A 17954-nucleotide genomic window follows, 5' to 3' on the forward strand; every position below is an offset into this window, starting at 1 on the left:
AACTTCACCTTTTGGTCATATGTCTTGCAATCTGGATTTCACCCAGTGTTTCTGCTCTTACGTGTGAGATAGTTCCTCAATGACTGCGAGCGATGTGGTAAGTGTGTGCGTGTGTGTGTGTGGATGTGTGTGTGTGTGTGTGTGGATGTGTGTGTGTGTGTGTATGTGGTAAGTGCTTGACGTGCAGGAACATCCTCCTGTGAGAGTCATAAATACAAGGACAAAGGTCAGATACCACTTCACTCTCTCCTCCAGGGAGTTATGAATGAAACCCTTGCTGACTGGTGAGTTCTGGATATTATACTATATGATACTATATTTAATGTGTAAACTTGCACATTAGTTTTATTTATATTGGACTAAATTTATACATAACCTACGGAAGCGTATTGTATTCACTTGAATAAAAAAAAAAAATCAGTTTTTTCTAAGTAATTTATTTTTTGGTCTGTTTTTCGAGGTAATTTTTTCTTTCCTGTTTTTCTGGGTAATTATTTTTCTTTTTTTAGTGCCTTAGTACCTTTTGAGCTCTTTTAAAGCACTTTACATTTTAATCTTTCATTTGCACTCTATGCCCTTTTAATGATTTTAAAGCTAATTTATTATTTTATGCTGCAATCTTATATTTAATGCTCTATTCTAGCATTTTATTTCTCTCTTTCTATTTTTCTGTACTTTGTTTTTACTATGGGGGAGGGGGGTTAATTGTATGTTTTAATGTTTCTGTTTTATGTAAAGCACTTTGAGTTGCCATTATGTATGAAATGTGCTATATAAATAAAACTGCCTTGTTTAGTGGTAATTTTTTTCTCTGAACAGTCAAACAGTCAAAATAGACAGGGTCAGTTTGAGGAGGACACGAAGGTTAAATGAATAATATACCATATGATTGTAATAAGCAACTTTTATTATGGTTTTACTGATGCATTTTGCCATGGTTTATGATCTTGTGTCACACTGCTGACACACTTTCCTGTCCAATGGCTTTTCCTCTGGTTTGTGGAAAAGGGGAACTGCTTCATGTTCAAATGCAAACACTCTCTCTCTCTTTCATTCTAGAGAAATAAGGAACCAGGCTGAAAAAGGGAAGAGCCAAATTTCCTGAATCTCTAAACGTGTCTTGGTGTGGGCAGCTCTGTTCCTCATACTTATTCAACCACCAAACCCACAAACAGCCACGCACACATACACACACACATACACACACAATCACACATACACACACACACATACACACACAATCACACACACACATTCACATCCACACACACACACACACATCCACACACATATACATACACACACACATACACACAATCACACATACACACACACATCCACACACACACACACACATACACGCAATCACACATACACACACACACAATCACACACACACAATCACACATACACACACACACGATCACACACACACACACACACAATCACACACACACTCACACACACACACACATACACACAATCACACAATCACACACACACACATCCACACACACACACACACGCAACCACACACACACAATCACACATACACACATACACACAATCACACATATACACACACACACATACACACAATCACACATATACACACACACACACACACACACACATCCACACAATCACACACACACACACACACACACACACACACACACACACACACACACATCCACATACACACACACACACATCCACATCCACACACACACACACATCCACACACGCACACACACGCACACACACACACATCCACATAATCAAAATCATGTCAGATTATAACACAAACTTAACTATGATCACAAACTTAACGACGCCGATCCCCGGCGGCGGCGGCCGTGGCGGCGGCTGCCCACCAGTCGGTATTCAATTGGAGGGAGTGATCTTGCCCCCAGTCCTCACCATCGACGTCATACTGGGACTTCTGGGAAACATAGTCGCTCTGTGGATTTTCTGTTTTAAATTGAAGGCTTGGAACCCCAACAACTTGTTCCTCTTCAACCTGGTAATTGCTGATTTCATGGCTCTGGTGAGTCTGCCTCTCAGGATTGATGCCTTGCTCAGGGGCCACTGGGTGTTTGGCGACGGCTTGTGTAGGATCAATCTCTTCCTGATGTTTTCCAACCGCTCGGCCAGCATCGCACTCATGACTGTGGTGGCAGTTTATCGCTACTTTAAGGTGAGGAAAGGAGTATACACACTGTATTACTAACCTGAAAATGCCCTGCAATAGATTATATTATATTACAGTATTATACCAGAACCTTTAACATGGTCAGTAGATTGGCTTTCTGGTAGTTTTGAGGCATTATTTAAAAAGTAAAGTCTTAGGCCTGAGACATCTGTATTTGCTCATTTTGACTGAATGTGACTTTATAAAATCACATTGGCCTCCAAGAAATGACAGTATAACATCAACTGTTTAGCTCCAAGTCAGATGTGATGATCTCTGTCTTCTTATTCCAGGTGGTCCACCCTCACCATCGCTTCAACCGTATGACCAAGAGACAGGCAGCATATGTGTCAGTGTTTGTCTGGCTGTTGGTCATCAGTCCTCGGGTTCCTATGCTGGCTTACAACCACATTAAGGGCAGTGGGAATGGCACCCAGTGCTTCTTCTTCACTTCTTACAAAGAGGCGTCTCGCGCCATCATCATTCTGATCGCCATGCACCGCATCCTGACGGTGCTGGAGTTCATCATCCCAATAGTCATGCTGCTATTCTGCTCTATCCGGATTTCCAGCTTCTTGAGAGAGCGGCAGATAGGCAAACCTGACAAGGTGCGCAAGGCGATGCGGGTGTGCGCCGCCATCGTCGCTGTGTTCATGGTGTGCTTCTTACCCACCACGGTGACGACCATTGGGGTGTGGGTCATCCGCTCGCAGAGCCCGTTGAACTGTTCTGCTTTCTACACTTTCACTCAGCTCACCATCGTGTCTTTTGGGCTGAACTTCCTGAACTCAGCTCTGGACCCCATCGTGTACGTCTTCTCCAGCTCCATGTTCAGGAAAGCTCTCTGCAGCTCGCTTCCCCGCTTCCTGCGTTGCGGTCAGGATGCAGGAGATGCTGAGAAGTCTGCATCTTCATCTGGAAGTCAGTCAACCAACCAGCAGGAACTGAAATCCCTGAGGTCTGACAGACAGAGTGAAGCCATGCAATAAGCTTCTCTTCATTAATAATGACTGGATCATGCAATCATGTTTTAATGTCTTTGAATTTTGTAGTATTTTGCACTGTATTGTCTGGGTGTTTTGTGCATTTTATTAGTTTTTTATGCTGTTGAAACTTTGTTTTACATCTTTTTATTAAATTTACAATTATAATTTCAAACTCAGCTATGCATGTAAATATACGTCCAAGTTCTGTTGCTGAAGAAAGTAATTGTGTGTTTTAATTATATGTATTTACTGAACCTATAAAACTTTGAGAACACAAACTTTAAAAAGATTTAGGAAAATACACCCTATATAGCAGTGTCATGTATATATTTTGAATCATATTTTTTTCAAGCACTTATTTGAAACTATACAATGTGGAATAAAAGGCTCCTGCACACTCTGGCTCACTAGTTTCAGTCCCTCAGACCCTCATCAGGAACCTTCGATGCACCTGCTACTGCTCAGCTGTAGAAAACTATGTTGAAACCATTTTTATTTTATTTCTGCACCATTTTATGAATTAAATATTGTAGTTTACATTTCTTGTGCATCAATTTAGATTCATTTAGGTTAATCAATTAGTAAATATAAGGTATCTTAGGCTGTTGACAGGAAATAGAAAGGTCTGTGGCTTTGAGTCCTTCAGAGGTTAAATGAGACCAGGTTTAGTGGCAGTTGAAGCAGCAGTGAGGCAAAAATAAAAGCTCCAAACCAAACCTGCTCAGCATTTATCACTCTACAGCCGGAATTTTTGATTTGTTTTCAATGTTCATGTGCTCAGGAGTTCACAGTAGATGATGATGGATGATGTGCACCATCTAGTGGACAGATTTTAGAACTATATCAACTGATGTGTGATTTTTCATCCTAGACTTGGGCAGTGTTTGAAACCACATACTACATACTACACACTACACACTTTTATACTACATACTTCATACTACATACTACATACTTCTATACTACATACTTCTATACTTCTATACTACATACTACATACTTCTATACTACATACTACATACTTCTATACTACATACTTCATACTACATACTTCTATACTACATACTACATACTTCTATACTACATACTTCTATACTACACACTACATACTTCTATACTACATACTTCTATACTACATACTACATACTTCTATACTACATACTACATACTTCTATACTACATACTTCTATACTACATACTACATACTTCTATACTACATACTACATACTTCTATACTACATACTTCTATACTACATACTTCTATACTACATACTACATACTTCTGTACTACATACTTCTATACTACATACTTCTATACTACATACTACATACTTCTATACTACATACTTCTATACTACACACTAAAGGACCAGATAGTAAGCAGACCGTTTACACTGTAGTAAACTACACGATAACCCACAATGCATTTGGTTTCTACCCGAGTTGAAATCATCAGGCTGAAGCTGATTTCATTTTAGCTCTAACTCTGTAAATAAACCACTTTATCCACATTTCTAACCTTTTTAGGAAGAAAGTAAAGTAGCCCTTTAGATCCACAATGTGACGCTAATTTGTCCAAATGACACCTGTTTAAAGTCACTTCCTGTCATTTTCACAATAAAACACCTGTTTAAAGTTTTGTTCCTGAGAATTCGGAGCCCCTCAAGTTAGCCGAGTAACGCACTTCCTGTCATTTTCACAAATTTTTTTTTCCAGAAGTCTGAGTAGCAGCGTTGCATCTTGGGTAATGTGAGTGTGAGTAGCAGCGTTGCATCTTGGGTAATGTGAGTGTGAGTAGTAGCGTTGCATCTTGGGTAATGTGAGTGTGAGTAGTAGCGTTGCATCTTGGGTAATGTGAGTAGTCAGCTCTTGATGTGTAAACCATCCAGGAACTTCTCACATACTCTAAATCACTACGCAGTTAAACACACTACATACTTCACATGACGTCAGAGTTAGTAGAGTAGTAGGAAAGACCCTTGGTTTCTTGGGAGAGCTGCAATCATACGTAAATAGATTTTTTTTAATCAAAGGTGACACAAATTTGGTGGTTGAAGCTTATCAAATATGAATAAGTTTTTCCTTGTCATACATTGAAATAAACTGAATGTCTTTTGGACTGTTGATCAGATATACAGACATTTTAATCACTGTGTGCTCTTGGAAATGACCAAAATAGTTTTTACCATATTTTTCACAGAATTAAAAAAAAAACATTTTCCCTCCTTAATGTCAGCTGGTGCTCATATGTGCTTATGCACTACGGGGCCTTGCTAAACTCAATAGTATTTCCATTTTCGGAACTACTGAACTTTTTTCAACACAACGTAGAGATGGGGGACAAATTCAAGGAAAAAACCTGGATAAATATATGTGGGAAACACCGGCGCACTGCATGGTACAATGAATCAGTTAACATCCAATCATGCTCTGTGACATGTATAAAAGAGCAGAGCAGGCCAAGTTGATACTGATTCTGTATTAAGATGGCAAGGGGAAAAGATCTAAGTCACAGTTGAGCTCACTAAATCATCACAGCAGCAGTTATATCACAATAACACTCAACTGTTATATTGGCAAAATGCCAGATGTTAAGATAAGGTCAAGAGTATAACAATGTACATAAGAAGGGCCCATAACTGATTGAATAAGGCTGGAAGAGTCAATTAAATGTAAGAAATCCTGCTTCCATTCTGTGCCCTGTTTTCAGTTTTTGGACTTTTTCTCTAATCTTTGATTTCTGCTGAAATATTGAATCATTTGAACATTTATTGAAATGAAAGCATGTGAGAAGTTTAGAGGGAAAAATCAGTATTTGGTGGAGCTGTTAACAACTCATAGACATCTGAAATGTGAGCTGACTACACACTGCTGACTGGTTTCATCTTTAACAATGTGTTGTATTTTAAAAGCTTGTTATATTTTCCATTGTGTCAAATCTGTATCTGAAAAGTAACTAAAGCTGTTAAATAAATGTAGTGGAGTAGAAAGTAGCATCACATGGAAATACTACAGTAAAGTACTAGTACCTCTAACTGTACTACAGTAAAGTACTAGTACCTCTAACTGTACTACAGTAAAGTACAAGTACTGTACCTCTAACTATACTACAATAAAGTACAAGTACCTCAAACTGTACTACAGTAAAGTACTAGTACCTCTAAATTGTACTTCAGTACAGTACTTGAGTAAATGTACTGAGTAACTTTCCACCACTGTGTGACAGTGTGAGGGTTCATGTGTAGTTTGTGTCCTGCTGAAAGCTCAGACATACAGTCAGTCTGTGGATACAACTAGATGGAACTAATAGACAACAGAGACATCTAGTGGTGGAACGTGTTCATTACAGCAGAGTTCAAGCTGCTGTGAGCTCCAATACAAGTCAACTCCATCTGTCCAATCATTTCTCTACACCTGCTGTTTGACACTAGACTTTACACCCAGCAGCTGCTCACACACACACTCCACTCTGACTTTTATTGATGCTGGAAATCTTTATTTGATTTATATGTGAGGTTACAGATTAGATCAGAGAGAAAGAAAGAAAGAGATCAACAGATATTCTGTTTGTTTGTTCTGGAGAATTACTGCACAGGACGAATCTTCATGCTGATGGTCTTCAGGGAGTAGTTATAACCCTTCCAGTGGTACCACTCCACTCCTACAAGAGAGAGAGTGGCATCAGCCCCCCAGCGATAAACCCCGTTAGGGTTTGCATAGAAACAGGCGTTGTACCAGAACGCCCCCAGGCGTTCTCTGGCACAGTTACCGCTGTAGGAGTCCTGGTCTTTGTCGAAGGTGGTGAATTTCTGTCCGCTGTGATAACTCAGGGAGTCTCCTACAGAAACACAAGAAAACAACAAGTGTATGATCACAACACTGGTGCTAATGACACCATATTATATAATGTTATATAACTATTAACACTACAACTGTCACTACTAATACAGTACTACTGCTATGGCCACCACTTGTACAAATACTTCCAGTACTACTAGTACTGCATCTGCTGCTGCTACTGTAACATAACAACATGCAGTATGTCATGTAGACAAGAACTGTAAAAGGTTGAAGGGATAAAAACACCTGAAACCTGCTGGGGCTCATTTACATTTTTCCTTTGAATGTGTTTATAAAAACCAACTTCATGTAATTAATAAAACATGAGCAGAACACAGATTTGTTGTTACTGACTTTAAAATCTTTGTGAATCTGTCTTTAGCTGAAGGAATCACACAAATAATCCAATATAAGGACAGAAATCCTCAGTGTCTCCATGTGGAAACCAAACATCAGACAAACAGAAGTACTAACTGCTAACAGTAACTGACCTGCTCCTCCATTAGTGAATCCAGACACATGCAGTCTGTATCCGTGGGACTCTGGGTCGATGGAGAACGAGGAGTAACGAGCAAACACTTTGTTTCCACTGAAGTCCTCCATGTCGACCAGCAGCTCAAACTTTTTCCTCAGAGTCAGATGGAAGAGACTCTCCAGGCCTGAAAACACACAAACATGAAGTCACGTCAGAGTTTGTTTGTTTTAATGAACAGAGAGCTTCATGAAGTCACATGACTGTTCTCACCCAGCCAGTACTCTCCAGCAGCGCTACCAAAGCCCTTCTTGTAGTGATCCCAGGGCCTGTAGAAGTTCACCGAGCCGTCCATCCTCCTCTGGAACACCTAGGGGTTATTATGACGGTCAAACAGGAAGTGTTCATACTGAAAACCACTCAGCTGTGACTTGATGACTTCTGTTCAAAAACTCACCGTCCAGCCTCCTCCATCTGAGTCCATGTCACAGTACGCCTACACACAAACACACTCATTAGTAAATATGATCCTTTACTAAAACTATATTCAATCAATCAGCAGCTGCCACGTCTTGAATTGTGTGGCCTTACAATGACCTCAGTACCTAGTTGGACCCAGTGTATGCCAATGTATGATACATAAGTTATGGAAAATTCCTTAACAAAGTGTACCTGGACAGCAGACGTGGCTCCGATGGGATAGATGGTGTACACTCCACTGAGTTGGCTGTTGTCATTGTTATGGATGTCACTGCAGTCCAGCGGGAGGACGAGAGGTAAGCAGCAGGTCAACACTGGAGCCAGGAGGAGGAGGAAGACTGAAACCAGCTGCAACAGAAACACAGCAGCACAAACAAAATAAAATGACACTAAACTCAGACTCATGTCCAATTTTATTAAACCAACTGTTTGTAATTTGAGATTTTGTGGATTTGTAAACAGAATCAAAGAATGAAACTTTAAAAGTGAAACATACAGAGAAACTTCATAAATGGACATTTTTAGAAACTCTTTTATCACCACAGACAATTTCAGAGAATCTGACTGAAACTATTGATCAATATTAATTCAGTCAGGTGTATAACGTCACAAACTTACCTTCATCGTCAGAGTTCTGCTGAGAGGATCTGATGAAAATCTTGATGTCAGTCAGTCTGGATGCTCTGATGTGTCTGAACTGTATTAATATCACAAATATTAATAAATGACTGAACAGCTGCTGCTTCACACTGATAAAACTATTTTCTGAACTAGTGGAAACATGATGTCTTTGAGTGTGTGTGTTCCTGTTAACATGACTTTGTTGGGTCCCAAACCTGACATCCACCGACATTGTGGGGACTCTGCTCCATTACTGGGATCAAATATTTACTTGGGGTATTATGTTTTTGTCTCAGGTCATTAGATCATTAGATCAGACCTGGCTGAAAGTACTCCACCAGATTAGCCACCAAAGGTCAGTGTGTACCACACCATCATGCTGACCATCCTGCTGTATGGTGCTGAGTTGTGGGTCCTGTACTGCTGCCACCTGCACCTTGTTGAACACGCTGCCTCCATCCTCAACATCCACTGAGATGTTTACGTCACTAATGTAGAGGTGTTGCAAACAGCAGGGCTCACTACCATGAAGGCTGTGTGGACCCATTAGCACCCCCTACAGGCCTGATATTCAACCTTAGCTACTGTAGGTTGTAGCCACCTATCTCAAAAAGGCTTAGTCAGCCATAAGTGAACATCCTTCCTCATCTTGGTTCATGAAGAAACACCAAGAGAAGAGTTGGACTTTCATCAGTGCAAAATGAGACATTTATGATGAGACATTACATGAGTTATTCTACAGCTGCACCTAATCAATGATTAACAGTTTGATTGATGACCTATGAAGCCAACTGCCTTCAGATCAGGTGATTACAAACAAATATACAAATATGAGCTTTTTAACTGCAAATGTGAACTACCAGCACAGAAAGACAATAAGATACTGTCACAGACATCTGGTCATATATAGTATCACTTGGATAAATGACCTTCACCATTGGCTATCATAATTCAGCTCTGAGAGTCAGTCACCAACAGAGATGAGCTGCACCTACTCTAATATCACTGTGAACTCTGACTTTAAGGACATTAATGATTCACCAAACAACTGTTCAAAGGGCAAATCATAACAAGGAAAGATATGCTGTTAATAACAATATCATGCCCAAGGACATACAGATAATCACAGACATTTACCAGAAAACACACACACATAGTCTCTTATGTAAGACTCTGTGATTCCTGGTTTCTAACTGTTTTTTTTTTTTGTCTTTTTTTCCTCCATGCCAGTTAAAAGCTTGCATGGTGGTAGTCTGAAGATCAGAACAACAGATTCAGAACAACAGAAAACCTCAAAATAAACTTTTCAAATTCAAACTGGCCAACCAACTTATACTTACAAGATCCATACTCCAGCTTTTCATCGCTGGACATCAAACTCCACCCAGTGAACAAGCAAGTTAACTGCAAAACCCTCATCAACTTGTTGAAACCCTGGTGCTTTCATAATGTGTAATTTCAATTAGCAATTCAGAAGAAAGATGTTGTACCTTAGATTTGATTCACAACAATCATCTCGTCTGTTCATCAGGTCTGTACAACGATGATGCACCCGATAACTCTACATTATATGTTTGAATCATTCACTAGCCATAACCTAGAGTACCAGTTTCTCTCTTGTGTCCTGTTTATAAAATGTTGTAGTGTTTAATACTTGTAGCTGTAGTATTAGTTATGAATGTTTAACTAAAGTGGACTTGTTGGTGTTTCCTTGTGCTTGCATCTGAGTCACTAAACCTTAAAAGACTTTCATAATTCAAACTGATCTCTTGTGTGGACAGCAAGGAACACTATCTCATTATTATACCTACTCTAATATGAGTAATGCTTCTGGATGAATCATTTCATGTTGGAGTTGTGTCTCGTGTAGACGCAGTGAAACTATATTAAGTGTTTAGCATGTTTTACTGTTTACTGTAATATAAGTTGGTGTTAGCTTCTCTGTCCTCTCCTCTGCTTCATTAGTTGGTAATGTGTATTAAAATCTAGCAAATTCCTGTAAACTTAGCTACTGGCTCAAACTCTCAGGAGTGCCTGATAGTGACTGTAAATATAAGTATATTGATAAATACTGTATTTGTATTTCTTCCTTCTTCTCTTTCCTTCATTCACCAATGCAGTCAATAAAGCAACATAACACATCACTATAACTACCATCTCTACTGTTATCAGATCATTTAAACACTCATAGACACAAACATGATGAAAACTGTTGGTTACGTTACCTTTAGATGCTGAAAATAATCTGAATCAAGCCGATGAGTGAGGGTGAAATTAATCTGCAGCTTCAACCAGGAAACCAACCAGGAGACGAATGAACAAGTTACTCACAGCCGGAGGTTTATAAGGTCTGCTGAGTCACAAACAATCTCAATTGCATGTACAGTAATGATCTTTAACCGGGAACAAAAGTCAAATATTAATAGGCAGTATAAATGTTTATCGGTTGGATCATAAAGTATGATGTGTTGTTGCTTTTATTCCAACAAGGAAATAAAAAGTGCTGTTGTAGGCTAAAGATCAATCCCATCCCTGCATCTGGTAGGTTGCACACAGTGTGTTTTTAAATAAATATTCTAATGATAATAGTCCACAATTGTGTGACAATGCATTGATTTTAATCATATAATATCACATTTGCTTGGGGGAGGATCCACAAACCCTCCAACTAAAGCTTCTATGGACCTTTGACCTTGTTATTGTATTTGACTGCTGCAGCTCTAATTATTTTATCAACTGGATACCATCATAAAACATCAACAATCTTATCATGTCAGCAAAATGGTGCACAACAAGAAACACTGCAGCCAGTGTTGTGTTGAATACCTCAGCTATGGATACATATCCTTCTGGTTTTTCCAGTTGTGTGAAGCTATTTTTTCAAGGCTGTTCTTGTTTTCCATTAGACAGTTTAAATAGGATGCTTCTTGTTTGACACAGCACCAAATTACTGCTCTCTGATTGGCTGCTGTTTATGATGAATAATGAGAACTTATTAAAGTTGGTATGCTTTTTTTCTATCAGTTGTATTTATATTTTTTTGTTACCTACATGGGAAACTGATAATATTCCAAATGTCCCGTTGAGTCAAATTGTTATTTGGCATCCAATGACATGCTTTAGTAATGCCGACCTCTGTTCTGCAAAGAACTCCAAAATCCTTCAACCTTGACTAGTTACTGATATGTTCATTTTATTATTGTTATTAAGTTAATTATTAACCAGAGTTCCAAACTGATCGTTTAGTATTTATTTATATATTATTCATTTAACCTGACTCAACCAATTAACCATCTTTTACCTGTTTGTCAGGGCGGTTCCCCATTATGATTAATTCTTAATACTTTTTATTACATTTGGTAATTAATAATTATCTTTAATAACCATTAATTATTGCTGATAGCCAGACCTGTAACCAAGGCCCAACAGTAGGCATGAGGGAATGTCTGATGGACATGTAGTATGATTCATAGGAGAGATGATGTTTGTCAAAGAAGAGAGAAATCGGTTCAGAGTTGGTGCTTACTAGGGCTGGGCGATAAACCGAAAATTTATCGATACCGAAATTTACGACGATTACCGACGTCATTTTGCCCATGTCGGTATATTCGGTTTTTAACCTCTTAACGCACGCTGTTCCGTCTACGGGACGGGATGGATGTTAGGAGGTAGCCACACGTTCTTCTGAATGTTTTAAACACCAACCCTTAAACATATATATTCATGCCGTACATTGTTGGAAAGCTTAGATTCTCCTGATTCATTCAAGACCACCCACGACTTATATGGTTGCTCACAGCCGTAATAGTATTAGCGGTTAGCTCGGCTAGCCACTCAGCTAAAGTAAAAACAGATATAATGCTACATACCTTCAAAGTCTTCCCTTTATCCACAACGATCATCTTATGACTCAGGACTTTCTGTACAGCTCGCCAAGTATCCATTCTTGTGAAATATGAAATCCGTTTCTTCTGTTTCTTCTGTTTCTTCTGTTTCTTCTTCTGGCCGACCAGGTGCATTAAGTGCGTCTTCTCTGGTTTTATTGCCGGAGTTACAGCATAGTACCGCCACCTACTGCACCGGAATTGTAACAACAAGCTACATTCACAGACAAAGTCCCATTATAATGCTTTTAAGAGCGAGGTCGAGCGAGTCAAAAGCCGAAAAATCTATTTGTGCCGAAAAATCTATCCGTGGCGTGCCGCCACGAATAAATGAATGTGTGGGAAACACTGAATGTACATGAGTAGGGCCCATAACTGACAGAGTAAGACTGAAAGCGTCAATTAAATGTAAGAATGTGAATGTTAAAATCACCTAAAATTAAAAGATTAACATAAAAGACAAAAAGTCAGAGAAATCACGAATGACAGTGTGGCTTGTTTGAAATCTGTGACATTTCCTGTTTTCAGATTTTGGACTTTTTCTCTAATTTTTGGCAAAAATATTGGATAATTTGAACATTAATTGAAATGAAAGCATGTGAGAAATCACTATTTGGTGGAGCGGTTAGACATCTGAAATGTGAGCCGACTGCACACTGCTCATCTTCATCTTCATCTTTAACAACGTGTTGTATTTTAAAAGTTTGTTATATTTTCCATTGTGTCAAATCTGAATCTGAAAAGTAACTAAAGCTGTTAAATAAATGTAGTGGAGTAGAAAGTAGCATCACATGGAAATACTACAGTAAAGTACAAGTACCTCTAACTGTACTACAGTAAAGTACTAGTACCTCAAACTGTACTACAGTAAAGTACTAGTACCTCAGACTGTACTACAGTAAAGTACAAGTACCTCTAACTGTACTACAGTAAAGGACAAGTACCTCAAACTATACTACAGTAAAGTACACATACCTCTAACTGTACTAAAGTAAAGTACAAGTAGGCCTACCTAAAACTGTACTACAGTAAAGTACTAGTACCTCAGACTGTACTACAGTTAAGTACAAGTACCTCAAACTGTACTACAGTAAAATACTAGTACCTCAAACTTACTACAGTAAAGTACTAGTACCTAAAACTGTACTACAGTAAAGTACAAGTACCTCTAACTGTACTACAGTAAAGTATAAGTACCTCAAACTGTACTACAGTAAAGTACTAGTACCTCAAACTGTACTACAGTAAAGTACAAGTACCTCTAACTGTACTATAGTAAAGTACAAGTACCTCAAACTGTACTACAGTAAAGTACTAGTACCTCTAACTGTACTACAGTAAAGTACTAGTACCTCAAACTGTACTACAGTAAAGTACAAGTACCTCTAACTGTACTATAGTAAAGTACAAGTACCTCAAACTGTACTACAGTAAAGTACTAGTACCTCTAACTGTACTACAGTAAAGTACTAGTACCTCAGACTGTACTACAGTAAAGTACACATACCTCTAACTGTACTACAGTAAAGTACAAGTACCTCTAACTGTACTACAGTAAAGTACTAGTACCTCAAACTGTACTACAGTAAAGTACAAGCACCTCTAAATTGTACTTCAGTACAGTACTTGAGTAAATGTACTGAGTAACTTTCCACCACTGTGTGACAGTGTGAGGGTTCATGTGTAGTTTGTGTCCTGCTGAAAGCTCAGACATACAGTCAGTCTGTGGATACAACTAGATGGAACTAATAGACAACAGAGCCATCTAGTGGTGGAACGTGTTCATTACAGCAGAGTTCAAGCTGCTGTGAGCTCCAATACAAGTCAACTCCATCTGTCCAATCATTTCTCTACACCTGCTGTTTGACACTAGACTTTACACCCAGCAGCTGCTCACACACACACTCCACTCTGACTTTTATTGATGCTGGAAATATTTATTTCAATTATATGTGAAGTGTTTTCAGTCATTTTCAAGAAATTCTCTGATTCCAGCTTCTTAAATGTGAATATTTACAGGTTTCTTAGGTCCTCTGTGACAGTAAACCTTTAATCAGTAATGCATATGAAAAATATTTGTTTCCAAAAGGACGAAAAAACTGAAGTCAAACTCTTTTTCCAAACTCAGTCCCTTTTTTCAGGATTTTATTATAGAAATAAAAATTATTTGTAAAATATCCCATCATGGAAAATTTCCTCAAACAAAAAACCAGCATGGATTTCTATATGAATCCTCTTGATGAATTATAAAATATTCAAAACATGATTTAATCTCACTCTTATGTTAGTTCAGAAGATTTTTAGGTATTAATAAAAGATAAAATGGTTTTATTGAGGGAGCCACAAAACGTACTAAAACATGAGTTCTGTGTTTTCTCACAGTCTGAGCAAACAGAAGCTGTGATTCATCAGCTACTAAAAAAAGACACTGAAAAATATTTGTTTTCTTTAATATTTTGCTTTAACAAGACAAATATGAACCATAATGTGTCTTTTTTAAAGTGCAGCGTCTCTTTTTATTAGATTTCATTCCAGAGACTAAAATGTGTTTTAAGGTATTAAAAACAGATATCACTTTTATTTTGCAGCTAAAAACGTTTTCAGACTTTAATAAAATACAAAATATATATTTTTTAGGTGTAACATTTCAAAGAGAAGAGAACCTGGATTATTTTTCTACATTTCACTTCCAGATGTTTGTTTTGTTTTTCACGTCGCTCGTGATCGAAGAGACGAGTCGACCGTCAGAATGGACAAAAGTTCAGAGAATTAACGGATTCAGACTCTGTGTGTACGTGTGTTTGCTACAGTTTCTTCTGATAAACAGTTATAATGAATTCTTCTAAAGACTGAAAAGAAATCAATAAATTATGATTCACGAGCAAGGAACACATCACCAACGAGATACGTTTTAACAGATTTATTGACAGAATTTGAATGAATTGTGTATTCTTGATGCGGAGTGATTCTTGATGCGGTGTGGGGAGGTCGGACAAAGGATCCGCCACTGCGCCCGGGCAGTGACGATCCCCCAGGAACCTGTGAGAGAGGAGAGAAGAACAGAAGAGAGGGCGGGGCGGAGGGAAACTCGACAGCGAGACTGAACGAGGGGGAAGCTGATAGGTCTGTTTATATAGGAGCCGGAAGGGGTGTGATTGGTGTGTGTTCCCGCTCCTGAAACTGTGCTTATCAAGCTTCGACAAATCAAAGTCTGTCCACTGTTAACCTATCTTTCTTTTTCAAGCCGTGATCTATCATTTTCTTTCATTTCAATTTGCTGTGTGACATTATTTATCTTTAGTGATGGATCGACTGGTGATATTGTGTCTGTGAGGATATTTGATCAGTCATTTCTAATTTCATGGTGTTTCTATAAGGCTTTACACAGAAAACATCAGCAGCTTTCTCTTATAGTTTAAAATACTTCATAACAAGTAAAAGTTTAAAATCCTACTTGAAATCACAATATGTAATTTCTTCCGTTAACTGTTTGACACAAGACTTTACACCCTGCAGCTGCTCACACAAACACTCCACTCTGACTTTTATTCATGCTGGAAATCTTTATTTGATTTATATGTGAGGTTACAGATTAGATCAGAGAGAAAGAAAGAAAGAGATCAGCAGATATTCTGTTTGTTCGTTCTGGAGAATTACTGCACAGGACGAATCTTCATGCTGAAGGTCTTCAGGGAGTAGTTAAAACCTTTCCAGTGGTACCACTCCACTCCTACACGATTGATAGTGGCGTCAGCCCCCCAGCGATAAACTCCGTTGGGGTTTGCATAGGAACAGCCGCCGTACCAGAACGCCCCCAGTTGGAGTCTGGCACAGTTACCGCTGTGAGAGTCCTGGTCTTTGTCGAAGGTGGTGAACTTCTGTCCGTTGTGACCACTCAGGGAGTCTCCTACAGAAACACAAGAAAACAACAAGTGTATGATCACAACACTGCTGCTAATGACACTGTATTATATAATGTTATATAACTATTAACACTACAACTGTCACTACTAATACAGTACTACTGCTATGGCCACCACTTGTACAAATACTTCCAGTACTACTAGTACTGCATCTGCTGCTGCTACTGTAACATAACAACATGCAGTATGTCATGTAGACAAGAACTGTAAAAGGTTGAAGGGATAAAAACACCTGAAACCTGCTGGAGCTCATTTACATTTTTCCTTTAAATGTGTTTATAAAAACCAAAGCTTCATGTAATTAATAAAACATGAGCAGAACACAGATTTGTTGTTACTGAGTTGAAAATCTTTGTGAATCTGTCTTTAGCTGAAGGAATCACACAAATAATCCAATATAAGGACAGAAATCCTCAGTGTCTCCATGTGGAAACCAAACATCAGACAAACAGAAGTACTAACTGCTAACAGTAACTGACCTGCTCCTCCATCAGTGAATCCAGACACATGCAGTCTGTATCCGTGGGACTCTGGGTCGATGGAGAACGAGGAGTAACGAGCAAACACTTTGTTCCCACTGAAGTCCTCCATGTCGACCAGCAGCTCAAACCTTTTCCTCAGAGTCAGATGGAAGAGACTCTCCAGGCCTGAAAACACACAAACATGAAGTCACGTCAGAGTTAGTTTGTTTTAATGAACAGAGAGTTTCATGAAGTCACATGACTGTTCTCACCCAGCCAGTACTCTCCAGCAGCGCTACCAAAGCCCTTCTTGTATTGATCCCAGGGCCTGTAGAAGTTCACCGAGCCGTCCATCCTCCTCTGGAACACCTGGGGGTTATTATGACGGTCAAACAGGAAGTGTTCATACTGAAAACCACTCAGCTGTGACTTGATGACTTCTGTTCAAAAACTCACCGTCCATCCTCCTCCTGCTGAGTCCATGTCACAGTACACCTACACACAAACACACTCATTAGTAAATATGATCCTTTACTAAAACTATATTCCATCAATCAGCAGCTGCCACATCTTGAATCTTGTGGCCTTACAGTGACCTCAGTCTGCCTAGTTTGACCCAGTGTATGCCAATGTATGTTCCTTCACAAAGTGTACCTGGACAGCAGACGTGGCTCCGATGGGATAGATGGTGTACACTCCACTGAGTTGGCTGTTGTCATTGTTATGGATGTCACTGCAGTCCAGCGGGAGGACGAGAGGTAAGCAGCAGGTCAACACTGGAGCCAGGAGGAGGAGGAAGACTGAAACCAGCTGCAACAGAAACACAGCAGCACACACAAAGTAAAATAAAACTAAACTCACAGAGAAGATTCATGTCCAATTTTATTAAAACAACTGATTGTAATTTGGGATTTTGTGGATTTGTAAACAGAATCAAAGAATGAAACTTTAAAAGTGAAACATACAGAGAAACTTCACAAAAGGACATTTTTAGAAACTCTTTTATCACCACAGACTATTTCAGAGAATGTGACTGAAACTATTGATCAATATTAATTCAATCAGGTGTATAAAGTCACAAACTTACCTTCAT

General features: G+C 38.9%; 3 protein-coding genes across 3 annotated transcripts; 1 reads left to right on the top strand and 2 right to left on the bottom strand.

Moving 5' to 3' along the window:
• The first annotated feature begins 1816 nt into the window (after positions 1-1816).
• LOC128381824 (hydroxycarboxylic acid receptor 2-like) lies at positions 1817-3183 on the top strand. The gene is made up of 2 exons (XM_053341855.1): positions 1817-2200; positions 2488-3183. The coding sequence occupies exons 1-2, from the start codon at positions 1817-1819 to the stop codon at positions 3181-3183; spliced, it is 1080 nt and encodes a 359-aa protein (XP_053197830.1).
• Positions 3184-6654: 3471 nt separating this feature from the next.
• On the bottom strand, positions 6655-8611 carry LOC128381071 (microfibril-associated glycoprotein 4-like). The gene is made up of 6 exons (XM_053341022.1): positions 8591-8611; positions 8165-8320; positions 7950-7988; positions 7766-7862; positions 7512-7679; positions 6655-7018 (listed from the first exon to the last, which is right to left on the bottom strand). The coding sequence occupies exons 1-6, from the start codon at positions 8594-8596 to the stop codon at positions 6765-6767; spliced, it is 720 nt and encodes a 239-aa protein (XP_053196997.1). The 5' UTR covers positions 8597-8611; the 3' UTR covers positions 6655-6764.
• Positions 8612-16020: 7409 nt separating this feature from the next.
• LOC128381070 (microfibril-associated glycoprotein 4-like) lies at positions 16021-17954 on the bottom strand. Its single transcript, XM_053341021.1, has 6 exons — positions 17949-17954; positions 17516-17671; positions 17318-17356; positions 17134-17230; positions 16880-17047; positions 16021-16384 (listed from the first exon to the last, which is right to left on the bottom strand). The coding sequence occupies exons 1-6, from the start codon at positions 17952-17954 to the stop codon at positions 16131-16133; spliced, it is 720 nt and encodes a 239-aa protein (XP_053196996.1). The 3' UTR covers positions 16021-16130.

The sequence above is a fragment of the Scomber japonicus genome, chromosome 20 (genome assembly GCF_027409825.1).
Source record: "Scomber japonicus isolate fScoJap1 chromosome 20, fScoJap1.pri, whole genome shotgun sequence".
Taxonomy (NCBI): domain Eukaryota; kingdom Metazoa; phylum Chordata; class Actinopteri; order Scombriformes; family Scombridae; genus Scomber; species Scomber japonicus.